Source organism: Xenopus laevis, chromosome 5S (genome assembly GCF_017654675.1).
Source record: "Xenopus laevis strain J_2021 chromosome 5S, Xenopus_laevis_v10.1, whole genome shotgun sequence".
Taxonomy (NCBI): Eukaryota; Metazoa; Chordata; class Amphibia; order Anura; family Pipidae; genus Xenopus; species Xenopus laevis.
The window spans coordinates 86,665,215-86,688,623 of NC_054380.1; the positions used below are offsets into that span (position 1 = coordinate 86,665,215).

Sequence of the window (23,409 nt, forward strand, 5' to 3'; positions counted from 1 at the left end):
ATAGGAGCTGTTGAAGGCTAGGAGGACACTAGGTTGGACATCCCAGCCTCCCCACCATCTTCCATGAAAAGTGCCAGATCTGTTCCCCTGCTGGCAGGGAGAGTGCCATTATGGAGATTGCTACCATCACAATGTCATTGCAGAACCAGAGTGAGTTTCAGATCTAGACTAGGACGGCCCTCCAGCTATAGTTAAATTCCCATCTTGTCTAAAGAGCAACACCTGGAGCAGAAATTGACAGAGGCGCATCCCTTTTGGGCTTAGGGCTGTTTGGTAGTACATGGACCCAGGGGACACTTACATCATTCATTCAAAAATAAAGATCGAGTCCTGCATCCCAGTCAATGACTCCTCCTCCCCGGCATGACCGAGCACTACATGAGTCCCTGTGCTTCCCTCACCCTGCCCCGTGCATGTTTCATCTCCACCAGGAACTACCCGCCCGCTCCAGTTCTCCTGAGTTCCTTTCAGTGAAGTTGATTCCTTGTTTTGCTGCAGTGTCATTGTTATTCCGCACTCGCCTCCTGATGTCAGACCTCCCCCCCCCGCGCATGACGTCATCCTGCCATTGCTTCTCCCTATGATGTAGAATTCTCTAGCTTTCCCTCAAACCTCTCCATAGAGCTGGGAGCCACCGTGTTGTTGCTGCTTCCTGCAGGCTCCGCGGGTATTGCCCAGTGTCCACGCCGGTGCCTCCCAATCGGCTGGAGCCAGGAGATCGCTCTGTGTTCTTTGTGCCAAACACCTATCTTTTGCTAAACCGCCATTAGCGTCCCCGCCCCCTCCTATTTGTACAAAGCGAGGTCTTCTTGGAGCCCTCCGGTGCAGCCGACATGTCTGAGATCCTGCCCTACAGTGATGAGAAGATGGGGCATTATGGTTCTGATGGAGAGGTCGGCCAGATCTCTTTCAGCTGTCGTCTGCAAGATACAAGCGCCTTCTTTGGGGGCAACCAGCAGAAAAGACCCCCCAAACTGGGGCAGATTGGGAGAGCCAAGAGAGGTGAGCAGAATGGCAGTAATGAAGACATCTTCATGTGCACCTGGTTATTCATGTACATGCCCCTGCCTACAGCCTGACCCTTCTCTACTCCCCCTCATTGCCCTCCTCCCTAATGACCCTCTTCAACCACTTGTGTATCTGGAGTCTCATTCCTGCCCTCAGCACCCACTGGCTTTATTTATCTGTGCCATTAACCATCTCTCCATCCACCCATGGAACGATAGTATCTCATTTTATCCTAGCTGCATTCATCCCTTGCAATTTACCCATATGTCTTTCTCCCTCCTAGTCCTTCCATCATCTGTCTGTGTATCCCTAGCTCTTTGCTAATGATGTCTTTTCTTCCTAACCTTTCAGCCATTTCTCTGTTTCTCATTCCTGCTTCCCCACTGCGCATCCTCCCTCCCTTCCCTAGTTCCTCTGTCATGTTTTCTTTTCCATGGAAGCTCATTCACTGGCTCATGTAACAGCAGTTCAGTGTGTCTATATCCCTGAGATTGGTTTAGTGTATTACTATGTAGAGGTTTGTGTATAGATATACAGAGAGGTGCAGCTGGATCCTGTATAGAATAAGCATGTGTGCACTTGCTTGGTATGTATGTGTGTGATTGGGATGGATTGGCATGGATGTTATTCTACCTTTGTGCCTCTTACCATTCACAAAGCACACACAGCCAAACCAGACAAACAGTAGTGATCCAGATAAGGTACTCACTGTATCTACATGCCTACTAATAACTGTCTGCATGCCACACACATACACACATAAATGCATCATATATGTGCTGCAGAGCCTTGATGGGCTGCAGTTCTTGCCGTGTAGATACAGAGACACAGTTATACTGTAGAAGCTGCCCATTACTTTATATACATATTTCCTGAATTGATTTCTAACATATGCTGAAGTGGTAAAAGAGCTGCAGAGATTTGCTGGCAATCAGTCATACCTTAAATGCAGGCAGAGATAACACAGTCGTACAGATGCAGCCATAAAATTCAGTGCACATGTTGCACAACTGAATATTAGAAATGGCATAATTTATTCCCAGGCACATATACTTACATATGAGTGTACTACCAACTCATATCAGATTGCCATGTGTGTAGGTATACAGATATATAATATTGCCAGGTCTGTCATCAATAACAACGTAATTATTGAGTCATTGGACATAAGTCCATTCAATTCAACCCAATCTCCGGTCATATATTTCACTAAAAGACAGAAATAAACATGGATTTTTCAAATGGCAGAATTAGACTGAATTCGCAATTCTGTGTGTTATAAATCTCTAGATTAATGAGAATTCCATTTCAAGAGACGGCACTCGAAAATGGCATCTCCAAGCAAGGCAGTTGTACAGATACTATGGTTGCTCTTCAGTTTTATAGACATTGAGATGCGCAGTTGTACAGATATGTAGTGAGAAAAACAAAGGGACATGTGGATACGCTGGTTACAGATGTGGTCTAATGTATACATAAATGTGCAGACTACTGGCAAAATAAAGGAAATAACAGAGGGTGTGAAATATATGTGAAGCAGGTGCTTCTACACAGGTGGTTCTGGATGTAATAATAAGTATAAAAACACCAGACAGCCCTGGATGGCAGATATTTTGTTTATCATGGCAATAGGAATTTGTAGTGACAGAGGAACAGTATTTACAACCAATTTTTCAGCAGCTACAGTTAGGAACATTGTTGAACTTGCTGATGCTTCAGGAGGAACAATTGCTAAGGTGATGTTCTAAGGGAAAAACACCATCAGCCAGACACTTTTATGGGCAGAAGCATATATGGCTATGGTTGGTTTACAGTGGAAAATCACATTACCCCAAGTAAGAGCAAAATACACTGGCAGAGATCTACAGAACAGTGGGAAATAGGCATATGGTCAGATGAGTCATCTTCACCCATTCTTAAAGAGGAGTATGTGTGTTACATACCAAAAGAAGCTTTACAGCATTTTTTACTTGCTCCCATCATGCAGGGACCTGGGGGTTTCAGATCAGAATGGAACGATGCAGAATAAAAATTCCAGCGGGCAATTAAAGGTATAATATGGTGAAAGTAATGGCTCTTCTGTTTACCATATCCAAAACCAGCTAGACACATTGGGAAAGTTCTGTTGTAGTGCCTGCAATGGCAAAAGAACAGTAACAACTGAGTTTTTCATGGTTTTTCTCCAGTATTGATTCAGCCACTTTTAAACCCGATGGTGAAATATAGTGAAGGTGTTGCACAAGATTGCAGTGGTCCAGCACCCAAATAAGATACTTTGTGCATGTGTTTCTTTATGTTGGTAGTTACCTGTAGTTTCACAACACATAGGTAAATATATATAGATAAAGAATCATGAATAAAAAATAAATCATAGCCCATCAAAAAGTTTCAGGAAGGTTTAATATGTGTTTATGCAGATTGTGTGAGCCAGGAGTAAGAGTTTCATTCATATATACTGTTACTGGATAGTTGGCATAATCATGGTATGTTGCATCCAAATTGCTATAAGTAATGTCAGTTTTCTGATCATCCTTACCTGGCTCTTACTATCTCTCTTGCCTATATTTAGGATCTAGACTGTAGAATTTATAAGTATAAACAAGTGCATCCCTTCAGCCATATGAGGTACAGGCATGGGACCTATTATCCAGAATGATCAGGACCTGGGGTTTTCCAGATAATGGATATTTTTATCTTTTTGTAATGGGAATCTTCATACCTTAAACCATACCAGTAATTTAAATTTTTTTTAAAAAATTTGTTTCTACTTAATGAAAAAAAACACCAAGACAGTTTTAACTTTTAGTTTGCAAAGTTTTTATTAAGAAATTACTTACCGATTCTCTGCTTGCGACAACAGGGCGGCCATCCATTGTGCGGTGTTCGATTTCTCCTCCTTGCCTTCTATAGGAGATAGCCAGGGAGGAGAAATCGAGGGCCGCATGATGGATCGTAGCCCTGTTACCACTTCTGAAGAGGAGCACAAGCAGAGAGGAGTAATTTCTTGATAAAGACTTTGCGAATTTAAAGTTAAAACTGCCTTGGTGTTTTTGGGTTTTTTTGTTAAGTAGAAACTAATTTTTAAAAAAAATATTTTTATGTTACTGGTCCTACTACTAAGTCTACTAGAAAATAATGAATACATGAAATAAACCCAATAGGTTTTGCTTCCAATAAGGATTAATTATCTTAGTTGGGAAGAATTTCAAGGTACTTTTTTATTTGTACAGAGAAAAGAGAAATCATTTTCAAAAATGTTAATTATTTCAATAAAATTGAGTCTATGGAAGACAGCTTGTCTGTGATAGGAGCTTTCTGGATAATGGGGTTCTGGATAATGGATCCCATACCGGTAGTTTATTGGTTTCTAGTTGTTTGGTTGTTTCTGCTCTTTTGGGCCCCACTAACCCATTGTGGGCAAGGGGACAATCCAAATTTGTTCCTGCAGTGGAATGTTGTCTGTGGGCCTAACCAGTCTGATGGATTGGTTACACTAAAAAAAAAACTAAAATTCTCCCCTCCCAAAAAATACATGGTCAATATTGTCTATTAACTAATGGACAATGTTGACAATGTAATTTTTTGGGGAGGAGGGTTTGAAACAACCCATCAGACTGGAAGGGTCCAGAGATAACATCCCACTGAAAGAGCAAATCTGGTTTGCCAGCGTAAAATGCAAGATATGACCCATATGAACACTAATCCACTAACCAGGCCCAGATTTACATAGTGAGCTCCCCTAGTCCCCCCTAGTTATTCATGCACATGCACTAATTTTCATCATTGGGTTCAGAGTACTGGGGTTTGGCACATGGGAAATTTGAAAAACTATTGTATCTCCTGTGCATCCCCAGTTCTTTGGAACCAATGTGGTTGCGGTTGGGCGGCATGCCACCCCCTAAAATCCTGAAGCCCTAGGTCCAGCCTTTGTGGCCTTTCCAGGCTGGGCCTGCCACAATTTTTAGTGTGTTTGCAGTTAGCATACTTGGTATATGGTTTTCATTTGAAGATACCTGTGTAGATACACCACTATATAAGGACATGGATAACACTAACAACCCAGCTATTTACAGGACTTCATTTTCCCAGCGTGTAATTTTTCACAGCTTGTATATCCTGTTTTTTTTTGAGAAAGCATTATCCTCTCAGGTTATGGTTATTAGACTTATTTTGTACAATACATGCCTGCTGCTCAGCTGTTAATGACTCACTGCTGAAAGCTCAACAGCATATGTTTATGAAAAATAAAATATAACATTATAAAGACAAAACAACATCGTTCAGCTGCCAATCAAACAGCACATTAATATCAAATGCTAAGTCTTAAAACCTCAGAAACACATTGTTTTCAAGAAAAGCATACTGGCTAATGGCATTAAAGTACCAGGGCTGAATTGCATGTTAGTATTGGAGCTGTCTGAGGTTCTGTTTTTCCGAATGATTTTATATGAGATGAAGAAATCTGGTACTAAATGGAGAGAGTGGAGTGTGTGTGTGCACTGCTATGGCTGTAGAGGTATATTACACTGCAGGCAGGAATGAGTTATAAAATGACTATGCATCTGATCATTAGAATTAGATTTTATTACATGTTATTGTAAACACAGGGGGCTATATAATGCTATTCAGCTTCACAATTCAAGGCACTTTTGTCTCTACATAAATGAATTTCCCCATGTTATCCCTCTCCTACATATTTGTCCTTCTTGTTGTCCACTTCACCTCTTACATAAATCCTTCATTTGTCTTCTCCTGTTTTTTATTTTACTTTCCTACTCCACCTTGTCCATCTTACCTTGACAGCAGTCATTTCCTTACTCTGCTGTAGCTTCCTGATCCCATGTCTCTCCCTTTCCTCAGTTGTTATTGAAGATGACAGAATAGACGAGGTGCTGAAGGGGGTGTCGGACAAGTCTCCCTCCGGAGTATAAGGTGGAAGTGGTTGCTCTTCAGCGCACACACTCCTCCCTGATTTGTAAGCACTTTTGGCTGTGCATGTTTGTGGACATGGAGAAGAAGGAAAGGCTTTGAGGCTGCTGGCAAATCTCCACCCTCCACCTTGATCCAGACCCTCTGCAGGTCTCTTGACGGTGCCATCAGGCTCCCTACCACATGAATAGGGAGCTGTCCATTTCAGCACCTTTCTCTGTAACTTCTCATGGTCTTTCATCCTGGGCTTTGGGGGCAGTGATGAGTCTAAGTCCATGTTATAGCTAACCCCCAGCATTTGCCCCTATGCCAAGAAGATACTTGTAGACTGGAGCACCATGGAGTCTGTGCCTGTCGACTCCAGCTATTGCCAGGTGCTGCCTCCTGCTTCAGTGTACACTCCAGGGGTCTGTAGGCTGATAGAAATGCACTTTATCATTTGACAATGAATTGTCTGTAGTCAAGTAATAATCTTTGTGTGTGAATGGACCCACAGGGAACATACCTGCTCATTATCATATCTATATATATATATATATATATATATATATATATATATATATAGACATGTGTCTGTCTATATATATACATATATAGAGTCTAAATTGTGATAGTTTATACCATGTCTCCCCCACCCCACCCATGTACCAGCATCTTTTTAATTGTGGGACATAGACTGGGTAAATGCATCCCCTTCACTTGATTTGATTCACTTAGCCACATGTACAAGATACCAGCAGGTCGGAAGCAGAGCAGCTGGAGGGCGCAGAGCAGACACAGGCCGTCCCTTTGCTGACTAAAAACCAAGCAAGAAAAGACTTTATTTGCTCCATCTCTTGCATGAGCTTCCGATTTCATCCCCTACCCAGCACGCTCCTTTTTAACAGGACTCCCTACATTTGTATTTTTATAAATAAATCTTTGTTAATAATAATATGTATTCTGAAATATGCTGGTGACCGTGTAAGCTCACATCAGAGATGCAGCCACCTTCAGGATGCTGAAGCACTTTCAGCTGGTTTGATGGAGGTGATGGGCAGTCAAAAGGAGGTGCCCTTACCAGGGCTCATATAACATGCAGGTACTGCCTACTGTGACTCACTGTCCCAGCTTTTTGTCCATTCTGTACTGGTAACATACACTAATATGTAGCTTGCTCTATTTATTAGGTCTTATCCATGGATGACTATATACTAAGCTTTTTTTTATATAATGCAATCCTATATATATATATATATATATATATATATATATATATATATATATATATATATATATATATATATATATATATCTCTCTCATTGGCTCATAGTAGGTATGTGTCCATTTAATGTTTCTGCACATTTAACATGAATATAAGCATTCCACAATAATTATCTCTACAGTGCTAAGCTTTGACTATTACTTCCTTTATAATGCTTGTATATGATTGCATAGATTTCTGCCTCAGCTTGCAGTTCCTTCGTGCATCACTCTTACATTCTTGAGCAACAGATATGTGACTTTTTTCTCTGTGCTTTTGCTGCCTGGCTCAAAATGAACACATTATTTGTAAATGCTGATATTCCTTATACCACACTTAAATTTCACCAGCATTTGCAAAGCAGATCCTCTCATCTAGGGGCATTTTGGAGAATACACATTAAAGTGGCAGTTTACACATGAGCACTTGGTGAGATGGCATGTTATATGCCTGGTGATGGCACCTCCATTCCTGCTGGAAGTCATGCTTTGGCCTGTGTGGAACAAAGGGCTCAAATGGCCAGAATATTTGATTACATTTTGAAATCTTATACTGTGAATGCATCTGGAGAATGATGCGGAAAAATCTAAGTGGTCTCTGAATGTGAGATAACAGCTCTTAACCGCCTCTTTGGGATAAAATAGTTGTGTTTTTAATTTTGTACTTTCTTTTTTTGAAAAGCTTCTTGAGTTTTCTGCATGGACTTTAGATTCAATAATAATAATAATCTATCATATTTTGATTCAAATAAAGCAATGCTGTGCCATTCTGAGAAGGACTCATTGTATATTAACAACATTTCCACTGTATTTGGTGAATAAATAAACGTAATGATCACCAGGTGGGTTGATGCTGCTAATTTCAAAAGGAAAAGCTACTGACAGTCCTTAAATTTATTTGTATTGAAATGCATCATGATAAATGCAGTCTAAGACAGTCTCAGCAATTTATGCAAAAGAAACACCAGGTGTACCTGATAAATTAATGTAAGGTTGTCTGATCATCTGAAAACAGGGACAATTACACTAAAATGTACTTTACTTGGCTTTTCTCATTACAGTATAATTGCCTTTTGATGAAGTGCAGCCTGTGAGGCCATTATCTAGAAGTGTCCCTGATATTTCAGATAATCTGATTTGGTAACCTAAGTATATGTATGTTTACTGGTGATCCAACATAGAAAGTTATGTTTCATGTTTAAGAAAACATGCACTGTTTTACATTTTAACATCTTAAAAAATAAATAATCATCCCAAATTTAGCATCTTGTGATTCTGAGCATGATGGCAATCTTGTGTGCACAGTGTACTCCTTTACTGCCAATTTGTATTCCTATTGCAGAAATACATTAGTAATTGCTTATTCCATAACACTTCCACAGAAAAGAACAGCGGAGAATAATTTGTTTATGACCTCTAATTGGAGATGTCCTATAGATTCATTCAGTTCATCAAGTTGATATAAATAATATGGCAGCTCCCAGCTACACAAATAAATGTAATTATGTGACGAAAGAATGTTCTATGCAGACCCTGAACTGTCTATTTTAAGGATATAGATAGATAGATAAATAAATATAGATAGATAGATATACACACACACTCATGTTTTAAAGGAATGGGTAGAATGTATTATTTATTATAGCCTGTAAAAATTACATTTTCACAATAAGAAACAAAATAAAAAGAATTCCATCCTATTGCCCATCTTCTGGCAGTGAGAATATTGACAGCCACCTAGTAGACAGCAAGCATTTACGTTTATTTGTTTGCAAAGTTTTTTTTTTTTTTTTTAAATAGAAGGGTCTTTGGCTTCTCATTCACTGCAGTAATGGTCAGATCTGGATGTTTGTTAAGAAGTCCTCATCATCTTTATCAGAGAGTGTTGGAAGGTGCATTGGTTGAATATACGGTCTATGCAAACTCTGACCCTGCTCTAAGTCCTGAGGTGTCAGTTTCTCCCCTTTATGCATTGTGTACAGAAAATAATGAAAATCACTGCCATAAGTGTTACACGATACAGACCAGCCATAGGGGGGCTGAGCATAGTGACATGTACGAAAATGAGGGGGGGAAAAGGTCACAGAGATGAAGCATCCATTTGGAGAGAGAACTCTACTAACCTGCAAAACAAAAACAAAAAAAGAAGAGAAGTTTAGACTTAAAGATAATTATAACTGTGCCACATAGTGACTAGAAATTAGAACATTATGTGCAAAAAGTATAATGGTATTTTTAATTGCTACAATATCATTGGTATAGAGCAGAAACAGGCACTGCATTACAGCAAATTGTTATAAAAGTAAATGGGATGAAGAAGGGTCACAATAATAAGCAACTGACTGAGAAGTATTGCTCATGGAAGAGAGATTAAAGAGGTAGGTGGTTTGCAGGAATAAGTAAAATAACTAAAAATAACTAATGAAATGAAATATAATTGTGGCTGCATAAAGAATTACAGTATGTACTCTCATCAATGATGAGGGGGAAGGAGTGACAACTCCTACAGCAAAATACAGAATTTCTGAGACTGATGCTTTAAAACCAGCTTTAACATTTACATTTTCACATATGAATTTCTAAAGCAAAATAAACATTTATTAAAAAAAAAAAAAGTTGGCACTAAAATGACACATTGGACACTGATTGAGGAACAACTGAACAAACACGGTTGCCACAGTAATGAGTGTTTACTCTATGATACATAAAACTATGTAAAGAGCAGTGTTGATTTGTTTCTTTAAGAAAAAAAAACAAACTACTTTTGTGCTTGCATGACATAAGGGGAAGAGTTTTTTTTGGCTGCTTCGGTCAGTGACCCTGACATAAAACTAGAAGCCATAAATGGGCAAATACTGTCAGCCAATACAAGTACAAGTATGGGACCGGTTATCCAGAATGCTCGGGACCTGGGCTTTTCCGTATAACAGATCTTTCAGTTATTTGGATCTTTATACCCCAAAGGAGAAAATGACCCATTTATCATTTGCCTAAAGTAAGTTAAAGACTTGTGAAGGGAGAAAATGACTGAAATGAATAAGAATCAGAAGAGGTGGGACACAGACTAACACAGTAGTGGACCCTCATCTGCTGTATGTATGTATAATATATAAAATATGAAGTTAGTTTGTGTGCACTGCCTGTTAAGATTCTCTACTGCAAACCGTGGAGCAGCTACAGCAAATGTACACTGTATGCAAGAAAATAAAAAGACACAGCTGTGCTCATACCTTCTGACAAAGTGAAACTGAATGTACCTTATTACTTTTTTTATGCTTCATATGTATATTGTGACATCATACCAATGAACCAGCAACTATTTTTAAAAATGTTGTTAATGAAAATAAAAATAAACGAGGGTAACTATAATAGCTCTAGATATGGTCTTAACATGGGCGCCTAATTTGTGCCTCTGCAGACATTGGGACCATGGGGAATTATATATTAATGAAAACAGAAGAGGTACACCAAGTCAGAGACAGAACATCAAGGCTCACTAAAAATATCTGCTTTAGCAAACTGCGAGTTACAAAACCCAATATAAAATAATAGCAATGTATCAGAAAGAACTTTAAATCCATTTATATACACCCAATTAGTGTTAGTTATATTCTATAAAGTAACCATATATTTACTTAGCACACTGACATGTTTAAGAATGCCTCGGAAAGCCTCAGATTATCAGTGACCATAACTGTTTATTCATTTTTTATGCACTTCCAGTATAGTCAGTTAACAATAGTATTAGCTGTATAAAACTAGCTAATAGTATTAACTGTAAAATAACTAGAAAATTAATGTAAAATGCCCAAGTGCTCAGTGGAGAACTCTGAATAAGTTTAGCTCTATTCATTTGTTTGGGTTAAAGGTGGCCATACACGGGCAGATAAAGCTGCCGATATCGGTCGTTTGGACCGATTTGACAGCTTATCTGCCCGTGTATGGGGGCTTCGGACGGGTGTTCCCGATCGTTATCTGGCCACGATATCGATCGGGAAGGTTGGATTTCTAACCGACCGACCCGTTGGAGCCCCTTGGCGCATCGAATTACCCCCGATATAGCCATGCTGTTTAGTGGCATATCGGGGAAAGATCCGCTCGTTTGGCGATGTCGCCAAACGAGCGGATCTTTGAGTCTATGGCCACCTTTAAATAGATCCCCTTTAAATTGTCTGTGATGCGATATATATACTTCTTACTAACACAAATTGCGGTTTTGTTTTTCATTACAAAATAAAAACTGAACAATGCAAAAATAATTCAGAGATAGACCTGCTCTCTAAACAACGAAAAAGCAGCAAAATAAAACATGGTATGAGGTGATCCATGCTTCCCTATTACATTGAGAGCACGTGTTTGTGTAAGGCATGTTTTACGGTAAAGAGATCCCACTACACGCACAGCAATGTCTTCGTGAGCTGAAAAGTAACAAATACCTCACTTAAAACTTCATCAATCAAGGCAACTGTCTCGGATGTTACTCTCCATGGGTCTCTCTCTCCCACCATCATGGCATCCAGAGTCCCCTTTTCAATGACAAAGTCAAAGCTCCCATCAGGAAATTGAAGTTGCCGAGCATCCATAACAAGCCAACTCATTCCATTGCGTCCAGCATGTTTCTCTGCCATCTCCTTAATGCATATGGGAGAGTAATCAATGCTTACAAGAGGACTTAACCCCTCTTCATGAAGATCCACACTAAGAGAGCTAGTGCCACATCCTGCAATAGAAGACAGAGAATGTGGAGATAAATCATCTTATTAAGGCTTTATGTTACAGACACATGATGAGAACACTCTAGTAGCTGAATACTGCTTCAGGTGCGGTTAAATGAATGAACGTTCTAACCCACAAAGAGCAATTTCTGGCCACGAGTTATAGAGCTACTTTACAGCTCACTGCATCTCCATCTGCTAAGCCAGTCCTGTAACAGTTAAAGGACCAGTAACATCAAAAAAAAATATTTAAAAATTCGTTAGAGCACAACGAAAAATAAACATCAAGACAAATGAAATTTTTAAATAGCAAAGCTTTTATTAAGAAATAACTTACAGAATGTCCACTTCCTTTCCTTTTCAGAAACGGCGAATAGGCGACCATCCAGTGTGTAGTGATTGATTTCTCCTGCCTGGCTATTCACTGACAGACGTCGGCTTCCCTTCCACTGGCCTGACTGTGTAGTCTCCCGACGCACACTTGCTTCCTTATACTGCCTCGCAGCTTTTCACTGTGCTTCCCTCCACCGCTCACCTCCCTCTCAGCATGCACAATCCAGTCTCGGCATTCCTCTGCATTCCAATAGCGCACATATCCTACACATGGAAGACACAGACCGGCTTATGCCGTTTGTGTCTCAATTGCACTCTGTTCAGCTTTTCACTGTGCAGGGGGAATGTATTTCATATGTATTTCTGCCTGTAGCAAAGTAATGGCAAAGCAAAAAGCACAATGTGCATGCCTGGGTTTGGGGGAGGCGAGCTGGCTGAACGAGAGACGCCTGACTCAGTACACACCATCTGGATACAAACACTTGATCCGACTAAATTGCTGAACAGAGTGCGATTGAGACACAGACTGCATAAGCCGGTCTGTGTCTTCCATGTGTAGGATATGTGCGCTATTGGAATGCAGAGGAATGCCGAGACTGGATTGTGCATGCTGAGAGGGAGGTGAGCGGTGGAGGGAAGCACAGTGAAAAGCTGCGAGGCAGTATAAGGAAGCAAGTGTGCGTCGGGAGACTACACAGTCAGGCCAGTGGAAGGGAAGCCGACGTCTGTCAGTGAATAGCCAGGCAGGAGAAATCAATCACTACACACTGGATGGTCGCCTATTCGCCGTTTCTGAAAAGGAAAGGAAGTGGACATTCTGTAAGTTATTTCTTAATAAAAGCTTTGCTATTTAAAAATTTCATTTGTCTTGATGTTTATTTTTCGTTGTGCTCTAACGAATTTTTAAATATTTTTTTTTGATGTTACTGGTCCTTTAAAAACAGACTGACGCTCTCTGCTTTTCAGATCTGGAATCATTATTATATTAACCCCAAATTGTCAGCAGCCACATTCACAAGCACCATGGCTGACATGTATTAATGTGCCTAGCTCCATAGGAGGGCAATCTTGTGTATACAATTTGTAGCATTTTTGTAGACAGTTTAATTACTGCTGGATTTAGGCTTTAATTAAGATGTCTCATGTTGCTACAGTGGTATTTATATAATTTCCCTGATATAATCAATGATTTTACCATGTGTCTTTGAGACATACTCACTGAGGGTTTAAGCTTGGTTGTGTTACCTTCACAAAGCTTTTACTTGTCACAGAAACAATCTTTTCTTACAGGACTATAGGAGCTGCTACAAATAATCTGCACCCTGCTAAGTCTTTTCCCTTACCATTAGCAGCTAGTCGTGGGTGCTGTTCTATTCTAATTGCTACAATGAGCAGCTTGCTCCTGAATCAAGTCAGGGGAATTATACAACACCAAGGGTCCATTATGTTGTGTGTGGCACAACGGGTATTTTGCTGATGTGGCCGTCTCTGAAAAATCACAGCAATTAAAAGGCACCTGTGACTTGAAATAGTTTCCTCCTTTAGAGGTAGGAGCTAATAGAGTCTGCACTCCGATTGGGGGAAACAACAGTTTTATTTAAAAAAACCCTCGCCAGAGATAGGTTGCCTGACCTGAAGGGTGCACCCAGCGTGAGCAGTGTTGGGGCACACACATTATGATCAAGTGTCACAATTTGCTCATTATGTGCACACGTTTGATGTAACTTTGTGATGCTCATCCACATATGCATTAGGAGCAAATGTAGTCGTTTATTATGCGAATGTGCACTATATACAACATGGCTGCCCACACCGGGAGCTCCGTCCAGCATAGCTCTATTAGCTGCACTTCTGGTGGGGAAAACCATTTCAGGTGACTTTGTGGAAAGGCCACCAAGGCCTGGGCCTAGGGCGGCAGGATTTTAGGGGGCGGAACCACACCCACATCGGTTAAAAAAAACTGGGGATGCGCAGGAGATACAATCATTTTGTAAATTTCCCATGCCCAATCCCCATTGCTCCAGTCCTGATTATGAAAATGTACATGAATAAAGGGGAGCATGGGCGACGAACGGCAGTGGGCCACTATGTAAATCCGGCCCTGGCAGGCAAGATTCAAACAAAAACATGGACATACAAACTACAACCATATGAAATTATGCTCAAAAGCAAGTGTTAGCAGAAATAAACATTATCTATATCCAATAAGCAGGAAAGTTCTTGGGCTCAGAATGCAGGGATGCAATAAGGCACTGTGGGTATATTAAAGGGGACATTTCATATAACCTTCATATTCAGATATATTGCACATCCTTCCTCAAAACATGTAATGATGCAGAAAGAAAAACGTTTTGAAAGCATTTTACCTCCTAGAACTGTCATTATATCAGAGCTGCAGAGAGAACCTCTCAGGTCAGAAGCTAGGCTGAAATGAAGAGTGGGAGTGTCTGTTCATTCTCTCACAGGAAGTGGTCACAGCACTGACTGACAGGCTGAACTCCTGAGCTGTAGCAGCCAAACCCCTCCCACCCTCTGTCCTGTGTGTCCAGCCTGCACATAATTGTCTTATGCTGCTGCCTGATCATTCACTTATAACTATATATCTTACATGCTCAACATTAATCAATATATGTGAAGGTTAATACAAACTGTAATAGTATTTTCTTTTATTTAAAGTACAACAGTATTGTCATGTGTTCCACAGCAAATAGGCATCAGTCACACCTGTACCTGGACATAATCTATAGTCCATAATATATTGTTATACACTGTGCAACTCCCTGCCTCTATTACATTATATCACTTGTACAAACAGTGTCCATTAGTATTCACTGTTATGCTATTGCAGAACAGCAGCTGTAGCTTTGTTTTCCTTCATATTCATATATGATCAGGTGCAGGGAGTTGCAAGGGAGTAAATGCAGCTGTTCTGGAACAATTTATGACCAGGTGCAGGGAGTTGCAAGGGGAAATGCAGCTGTTCTGGAACAATTTATGACCATGTGCAGGGAGTTGCAAGGGGAAATGCAGCTATTCTGGAACAATTTATGACCAGGTGCAGGGAGTTGCAAGGGGAAATGCAGCTATTCTGGAACAATTTATGATCAGGTGCAGGGAGTTGCAAGGTAAAATGCAGCTGTTAAGGAACGATTTATGACCAGGTGCAGGGAGTTGCAAGGTTAAATGCAGCTGTTTTGGAACAATTTATGACCAGGTGCAGGGAGTTGCAAGGAGAATCCAGCTGTTGTGGAACAGTTTATGACCAGGTGCAGGGAGTTGCAAGGGGAAATGCAGCTGTTCTGGAACAATTTATGACCAGGTGCAGGGAGTTGCAAGGTAAAATGCAGCTGTTCTGGAACAATTTATGACCAGGTGCATGGAGTTGCAAGGTAAAATGCAGCTCTTGTGGAGCAGTTTATGATCAGGTGCAGGGAGTTATAAGAGGAAATACAGCTGTTGTGGAACAGTTTATGATCAGGTGCAGGGAGTTGCAAGGGAAATGCAGCTGTTGTGTAACAATTTATGATCAGGTGCAGGGAGTTGCAAGGGGAAATGCAGCTGTTGTGTAACAATTTATAGGGAGGTGCAGGGAGTTGCAAGGGGAAGTGCTGCTGTTATGGAACAATTTATAGGGAGGTGCAGGGAGTTGCAAGGGAAAATGCAGATGTTATGGAACAATTTATAGGGAGGTGCAGGGAGTTGCAAGGGGAAGTGCAGCTGTTATGGAACAATTTATAGGGAGGTGCAAGGGAATAAATACAGCTGCTCTGGGATAATTGTTTATCACATGCAGGGAGTTGCAAGGGGAAATGCAGGGAGTTACAAGAGGAAATACAGCTGTTATGGAACAATTTATAGAGAGGTGCAGGGAGTTGCAAGGGAATAATCGCAGCTGTTCTGGGATCATTTATGATCAGGTGCAGGGAGTTGCAAGGAGAAATGCAGCTGTTATGGAACAATTTATAATGAGGTGCAGGGAGTTGCAAGTGAATAAATGCAGCTGCTGGAATTGTATAACATATAATAACAGATGCAGGGAGTTACAAAGGAAACCCCAAAAGGACGTTGATTGCTGGTTGTATACAACATAATACTGGGTAGAAAATGACTATGGTACTTACACTAACTGCTCATTGCCCCCAGAAAAGAATAAAATACATTTAGCAGCAGATTATGTTTTATTTATACAGAAATTTGCTTTCCTTTCTTTTCCACAATTATTGCAGGGCAAGAGAAAGGAACAAGCAGTGAAGGGAGGGGGAAGAAAACAAACAGGGCAGAGAGGTGGTTACATAAATAGGACAGAGAGGGAGAGAAAGGAGCAGGGAAGGGAAAACCAGCAGTAAGGGTTAACAGAAGTCTGCAGGGAAGGACTGAGAGAGACATCACAGACACGCCCACTCCTCCCTCATTGGCTGTTGCTCTATAGCTTATACAGAAAGAGCTGTCGCTGCAGTTCAGATACTGAAGAGTCTGAGACAGGAAGTTTCAAAGGGGGAGGGCTGAGAACAGTTTTCAAGCTAAAGGTGGCCATACACGGATAGATCCGCTCGTTTGGCGATGTCGCCAAACGAGCGGATCTCCCTCCGGTATGCCCACCTTGAGGTGGGCAATATCGGGCTGATCCGATCGTGGGCCCTAGGGCCCAACGATCGGATCCTAGCGTTCGCCAAACGGGCGGTCGGATCGCGGGACCGCATCAACGAACAGATGCGGCCGCGATCCGACGGGATTTTTAACCCCATCCGATCGAGATCTGGCCGACTTTCGGCCAGATCTCGATCGGGGAAGCCCGTCGGGGGCCCCCATACACGGGCCAATAAGCTGCCGACTTGGTCTGTCGGCAGCTTTTATCGGCCCGTGTATGGCCACCTTAATACAGGCGTTTTTTGATGCAAAAGGTATTGAAATAAAAACACTCTCTTCTATTTTACATTATTTGAAATGGTTTAAAGCATTGTGAAAATGTATGCTATATGTCCCCTTTAACACAGGCAACGTGTTGCTTGCCACTTAAACGGGCAGTACACCCCTTGTTCAATTATTTGTACTAAACATACATTCTGCCTGTTGCTTTAATTAAGAAATATGTGCTTTCTGTTATTTCTTGAATGACATAGAGCAAATACTGAAACTGCCTGTTAGATGACAAACACTGAAAAAGCCTTGAGAGAAAACGTGCATATAGCAGTACCGAGTACTAGCCCTCGGGCCCCAGCCTGCAGCTCCCTAACGACAAGTTCCCGAAAACCCTGGTATCTCCCAAACCAATCATAGCCGTCGGGCAGATCCCTCTCTTCCCGGTAGCGGGCATCCCAGTAGCGAGATTCCTTGTACATCCGGACACGTGCAGCTTCCTCTGTGCGGAAGTAGGGAGGAAGTTGTTTCCTACCCATGGGCCTATGCGCTTGTAAGTGACATGTTTCGTGTATAGTTACAGCAGAGTGTGATGGTAATTTCAGCGTGGTCGATAGCGTAATGTCAGTATAGCAGTTGTGGCAAAGATAGCGACCCACTTTAGTTTAAGCAATCCTCAGCTATACTCTTTTTTTTCCGCAAATGTTTGTAGAAATATAGCCATACTCAGAGCTGTCGCCAGCAGGGGGCTCAACTAAGCCCCGCGTTTAGCTGAACTCGATTCCGTGTTGGACTGTAGCAAAGCAATGCAAAATGTTATGCTATGACTTGGCCTGGTGTCTCCACCTAGTGGGATTCATGTATAACTACTGATCCATTGTCAACTTTAAAATGGCCGTGCAGGTGGCTGTACACAATAAAATTGCCAAACAAACAGATCTTTCCCAAATATGCCAACATTAGATTGATATCGGGTTAATCCGAATGATCGGATTACAACGCAGAGAATGGGCGAGGACTACATTAACTAGCCAATGCAGTCCTCGATCGCCTGAAAAATCAAAACTCCCCAATCGATATCATGGCCAGATATTGATTGGGGAGATCCCCATACACTGGCAGATCAGCTGCCGAATCGGTCTAAAGGATCAATATCATCATCTTTAATCTGCCCGTGTATGGCCACCTTAAATCAATAAATAGTGTCTAGAACTTTACAGTGTTCATTCTAGCATTTGCCACTTGCCAGAATCCACAGTCTGGACCTAAACAGGCACCAGTGGTAGTACTGCTACCTCACCCCTGTAAAGATATGCACACCTATCCTAATAGCTGCCCAGCAAGTAAATTACATGTATGCTCGATTGTTGTTGGCAGCATGCACCTAAATTAGTCACTAATCAGTCATGCATAGAGTTGCCACCTTTTCTAGAAAAAATACTGTCCTTCCTATGTATTTATCTATTAATAACATTGGGATCAACCATCATTTTTACCAGCCAGGACGGTAAAATAACGGCCAGGTAGCAACCCTAGTCATGCAAGATGTACATTTAATATCTGCCTGATTATAAAAGGTTAAGCGCAATCAGGTCTGAACTGGGATTCAAAATAGGCCCTTAGATTCAGCTACACAGAGTCCTAAATAGCCCCCAAAATAGAGACTGTCTATGGTATCTTACAGTAGCCCCCATTTGCCAGAATATACAGATTGCTGGGAGCAACTATAATGGATATGTAACAGGTTTTACAGTATTGTAGTCCTTCTTATGAGTTTCTTGGCAGACAGAGAAAAAATACAGTAGATATCCTTTTTAGAAAGCCAGATGTACCAGCTCCTCAATAACATTTCAAGAAACAGTACTATAGGCCCAGTGGACTACTATTGCTGTACTTGTATTTAGGTTGCCACCTGTTTGGTTTGGACCCAAACAGTTTGGGTCTAAACTTTGTTTAGTTTTCATTCTTGCAAAACCCCGCCCAGAGTCGTAACTCCACTGACATCAATGTGCCTGCCTCTGATGTCATCATGCCCACCCCAACATCACTGCCACACCCCCATGCTATCTGCCCCCCCCCATACTTGCTCGTTTCTCCATGCTGTGTGCTGAGCTTCATTTGGAACTTGATGGAGTTTGGTCTTTTTTCAACCTAACTTAACTATACTCTGTCAGCCCTCATGCATCATCAATCATAAGTCTTGGCTTGTCCTAACCCTAAAGTTACACTTCTAGGGTTAGTCTTAGTGTTACTGAAAGTGTTAGTGCGACAAGGGTGGAGGACTGAGAACACAATTCTCAGAGGATAGAATTTTATTTTAAAGGTTGGAAGAAGGAGCATGATGTAGGCCTGATTACAGAGGCAGAGTGTAGAGCCCTGACAACTGATCTAGATTGCAAGGGTGAGAAGAATGAGTGACAATATTTGCATAAAATTCACATAAAGGTGTACTGATAAATCATATTTGATACAATGAAACATTGAAAGGTTCTATTTGACAGTTACAGGAACTGACCAGCAAGTGGTATTGTTGTTACAAAATTTATATATTCTTTAAGCATGTTGGTTTTCAGTATCCAAACTGAGTTATATCAGTGGCTATCAGTGATGCTTATTAACATTTTAATGAGTTGATTTTACATTCCAGTTAATTTGATTTAACCATCTGACCAGCTAGACTGAACTTGCAAACAGGCTTGTATAATGGATAATATTTTTTTGTTTGTTATACTCATATACAATTTCATTAAAGATCATTATTTGGACAGGCAGTTTTCTTGGGGTATCCAGAAACTGACTGTAGCTACAGATACAAATAGACATCAAAGCCTCCATCAGTAATTTATGGGTCCATATATTACATAGCAGGGTCCTTTCTCCAAGGTATATAAGCCCATTGCTTACTAACCTGTTCCCTTTGGGTGGTGGGCCCAATAAAAAAAAGGCCCTGAGCATGCATGGACATGGGACATGCCTGCCCACTCGCTGCAAGTCCCGTCCCCTTAACAACCTGTGAAATAACAGTTTTTATCTGCTAGCGCCACCATCTGCAATTGGGCCCCTGACTGAAGTACCCCTTTAACAGGTCCAGATTGAGATTCAAAACAGGCTGTAGCAAGTTCATAGAGGCCCAATAAACAGTGACAATCTATGGAATCCTACATCAAACCCTATGGTATTTGCCAAAATCTATGTATTGCCAGTCTGGGCCTGCCCTGTACCCCCCCCCAATGGTGGCCTTGTGTATTGGTGCACAGCAGCCTATAATGCTGGCCATTTTTTGCCATTTATGAAAACTCCCCTATACTCACCTCTGCTATTCTTACTTTTCCAAGTATGTTTTCAGATACATGTAAATACTGTATATCCTTCACCTTCATTGTCATGAACAAACTTTCTGTACCTAATGGGTTGTACATAACGTTAACGTTACAGACTCACTTTAAGTTATTAGTGAGGATAAAATCACTGACAATTACATTTTATCCAATAGAGGACTTAATGGACAAATATTTATAAAACCATGATGTTCTGTAGAAATGTTTAACCTGTGTAGTTATAATGACCCTTACTGCTCATGGCAATGACACTACTGACCAGTATTGATCAGTGATTTTTTTGCCAGGTTTTGCCGTGAAAAAGACACTCATAGACTCCAAAGAACCCAGAGGAAACCCACACAGACAAGAGAACATACAAACTGAAAAAAAATTGTCGTGCCTCACTACTGACCAGTAGTCTTCTTTAGTTAAAGAAGCATGGTTAATCAGTGGCTCTGTCTGCTGGGGTCTTGGTGTTATTCCAGTTTGGGCACTATCAACAAGGAGTTTATATGTTCTCTCCATGTCTGTGTGGGTTTCCTCTGGGTTCTTTGGTTTCCTCCCACACTCCAAAAATGTACAGGCAGGTTAACTGTGTGTGAATGTGATTGAAACCTTAAATTGTAAGATCCACTGTGTGAACAATGAATAATCTCTGTAAAGCACTGAGGAAATGTGGTGGTGCTGTAGAAATAACAGATTATATTCTGTTGTTGGTAAGAAAGTCCTAATCTGATACAGAAATGGGAATGCGGAGCCTGAGGTAGTTTAGGCCCACAATCAGTGCTGGGCCACTAAGGCACCACTGGCCACAAGGTCCCCCTCCACGTGCACACTCGCGTTCAGAGTACGAGGAGCATGTAATAAACAACACTCATGAGGAGGACAAGGGCCTTGACTATGGGTAGGCTACAGAGTTATTGTAAGAAAAGTTACCGAGTAGGATCCTCGGCGTGGCTCCGATCGGCAGTTCTGAGTCACGGGCGTTGAGATGCAGGCGCCCGCAATGTTGAGTGCGTCCTGATTGACACCAGCGCGCGTCCAGGTTACGGCGCGGAACGTCATGCTGCTGGCATCTTCATGCAGACATTCTAACGCGGAAGAATTGGCGTCAAGGTCAAAGGTATTTAAACAAATTCTGATATTCAATCTGTGCCTGGTTATCGTGGTTTTCCTGAGCCTAGCTATACAAACTCTATATTGCTGATTCCTGTGGATGACCCTTGCTTGTTCCCGACTTCCAAACCTTTGCCCTTGGCCAGAATTCTGCTTGCCTACCGTTCCTGCTGATTTGCTGCCTGCCCTTGAACTCAGATCTGATTGACTATTCTTCGCTCGCTACTCCCTGGTACATCACTTCGGTTTAACCTCACTGGCTTCTCTCCACTCACGGCTCCCCCTGTATCATCTCCGGGTGGGTACTGTGTCGTGTGAGCCGCTAGTGGGTCCTTGTCATCCAGAAGAGATACATCACCTCTCTATCTGGTAAGCCTGACAGTATAACTAGGCCACAAGATGGAGCATGCGGAAGGACCATCTCCATTTTTGTTCCTCACACAACAGCTATCTACGCTTACTCAAACTGTCTGTGAGCTTCAGGGAGGCTATGCTCAGATGCAAGATCAGATGAGGACACTGCAGTCGCCTCCTGGTGGTTCAGGTACAGTTCCATCAGCTGATCAATCTGCCTCTAGTAGCCATGCACTTCCTCTCGACCAACTGGAGCCTAAAGTTCATCTCCCTGAGCGATTTTCAAGAATAACTGTAAACTTTTATTTACGTTGAAGCCACGTGTGGGTACTGTTATTTCCTTCTTGACTGGGGACCCCCAAGCTTGGGCCTTTCGTTTTATGGATAAACAAAGTCCACGACTGGCCACAGTGGAGTCCTTCTTTACTTTTACTCTACTTCTACTATGTTCCCTCTCAAAAGTGGAACTGTCCCGCTGAAAATGGAACAGTTGGGAAGTATCCTTAAAAGTATCATATTTATGTTTTGCATACTTTTCTTTCTCTACAATCATTCTCAGCACAACATTATATTTCTCAGTGTTTTTTAAGAGCTTCCAATTATGTACCTGTAGTGTTTAACAGCAGCCCTTTTAAGGGATGATGCAGCCATGAGGAGCAGAGCTGGCAACTTTTCATCTTGTTTGTTATATGGCAATAAGCTTTGCTCTTATTGGTTCAGTAATGTGACTGACAGTATTGCTTCACAGAATGGATATTTATCTGTTTTGTAAACTGAGCTTTCATTTTGTGGAAAGAATGAATCCTGTACTATAAAATCTTGCTTTCTGTCACAAATATCTATTTTGTCATTCAAATCTAGCTTGACATGCACTAGTTAGTTACACTATTATATATTCTGTCCCAAGTTTTTTTTACATAATTCATAAGTGTGTCCACTACATGGAGTTTATACATTTGTGAGACAGGTTGATTGTTAAATGTACAGAATGGAATTTGTAATATAATGACATCCTTTTGTGCACTAACCAGATTTTGTTCTCATTCTTTAATAGAAATAAGTATTTCGTATATTTTTTTATCTTTGTATATGGTCACAAATACGTATATACCATGAGACACATTCATTCTGTGTATTAGGGATAGTTTTATATACAGAACGTATTTGGGACAAACAGCACCCCATAAGTAAGCAGGCATGGCATGTTGCCCTTTTAATGTTATTTCCTTATTACAGGCGAAACAAACATGATATCTGCTCAACAGACAGACTGATACCATAAACATCCCAAATACAGGATTAGCATTAGGGTATGTATACAGAGGCATCTTTCATTGCATCTGACTTGTGGTAACCTGCAATATACTAGGAAATATAGGATTTGTGGGCAAAATGTTTTGCCTGTCATGCATCACCCCCAGGTGGTCTGCTTCCTTTATAGTTATAACCACAGTCTGCAGAGGACGTGACCATTTTGGCGGATGGCGGGAGGTCTGGGAAGAGACTTATCTTTGCACCATGCCACTCCAAAGAT

At 41.2% G+C, this 23,409-nt stretch overlaps 2 protein-coding genes across 2 annotated transcripts; one reads left to right on the forward strand and one right to left on the reverse strand.

Annotated features, from left to right (window-relative positions):
* Window positions 1–383: 383 nt before the first annotated feature.
* camk2n2.S (calcium/calmodulin-dependent protein kinase II inhibitor 2 S homeolog) lies at window positions 384–7,953 on the forward strand. Its single transcript, XM_018265582.2, has 2 exons — window positions 384–1,002; window positions 5,869–7,953. The coding sequence occupies exons 1-2, from the start codon at window positions 834–836 to the stop codon at window positions 5,937–5,939; spliced, it is 240 nt and encodes a 79-aa protein (XP_018121071.1). The 5' UTR covers window positions 384–833; the 3' UTR covers window positions 5,940–7,953.
* Window positions 7,954–8,788: 835 nt separating this feature from the next.
* LOC108718031 (EEF1A lysine methyltransferase 4) lies at window positions 8,789–17,806 on the reverse strand. The gene is made up of 3 exons (XM_018265583.2): window positions 17,423–17,806; window positions 11,617–11,900; window positions 8,789–9,303 (listed from the first exon to the last, which is right to left on the reverse strand). The coding sequence occupies exons 1-3, from the start codon at window positions 17,622–17,624 to the stop codon at window positions 9,016–9,018; spliced, it is 774 nt and encodes a 257-aa protein (XP_018121072.1). The 5' UTR covers window positions 17,625–17,806; the 3' UTR covers window positions 8,789–9,015.
* Window positions 17,807–23,409: the final 5,603 nt, after the last annotated feature.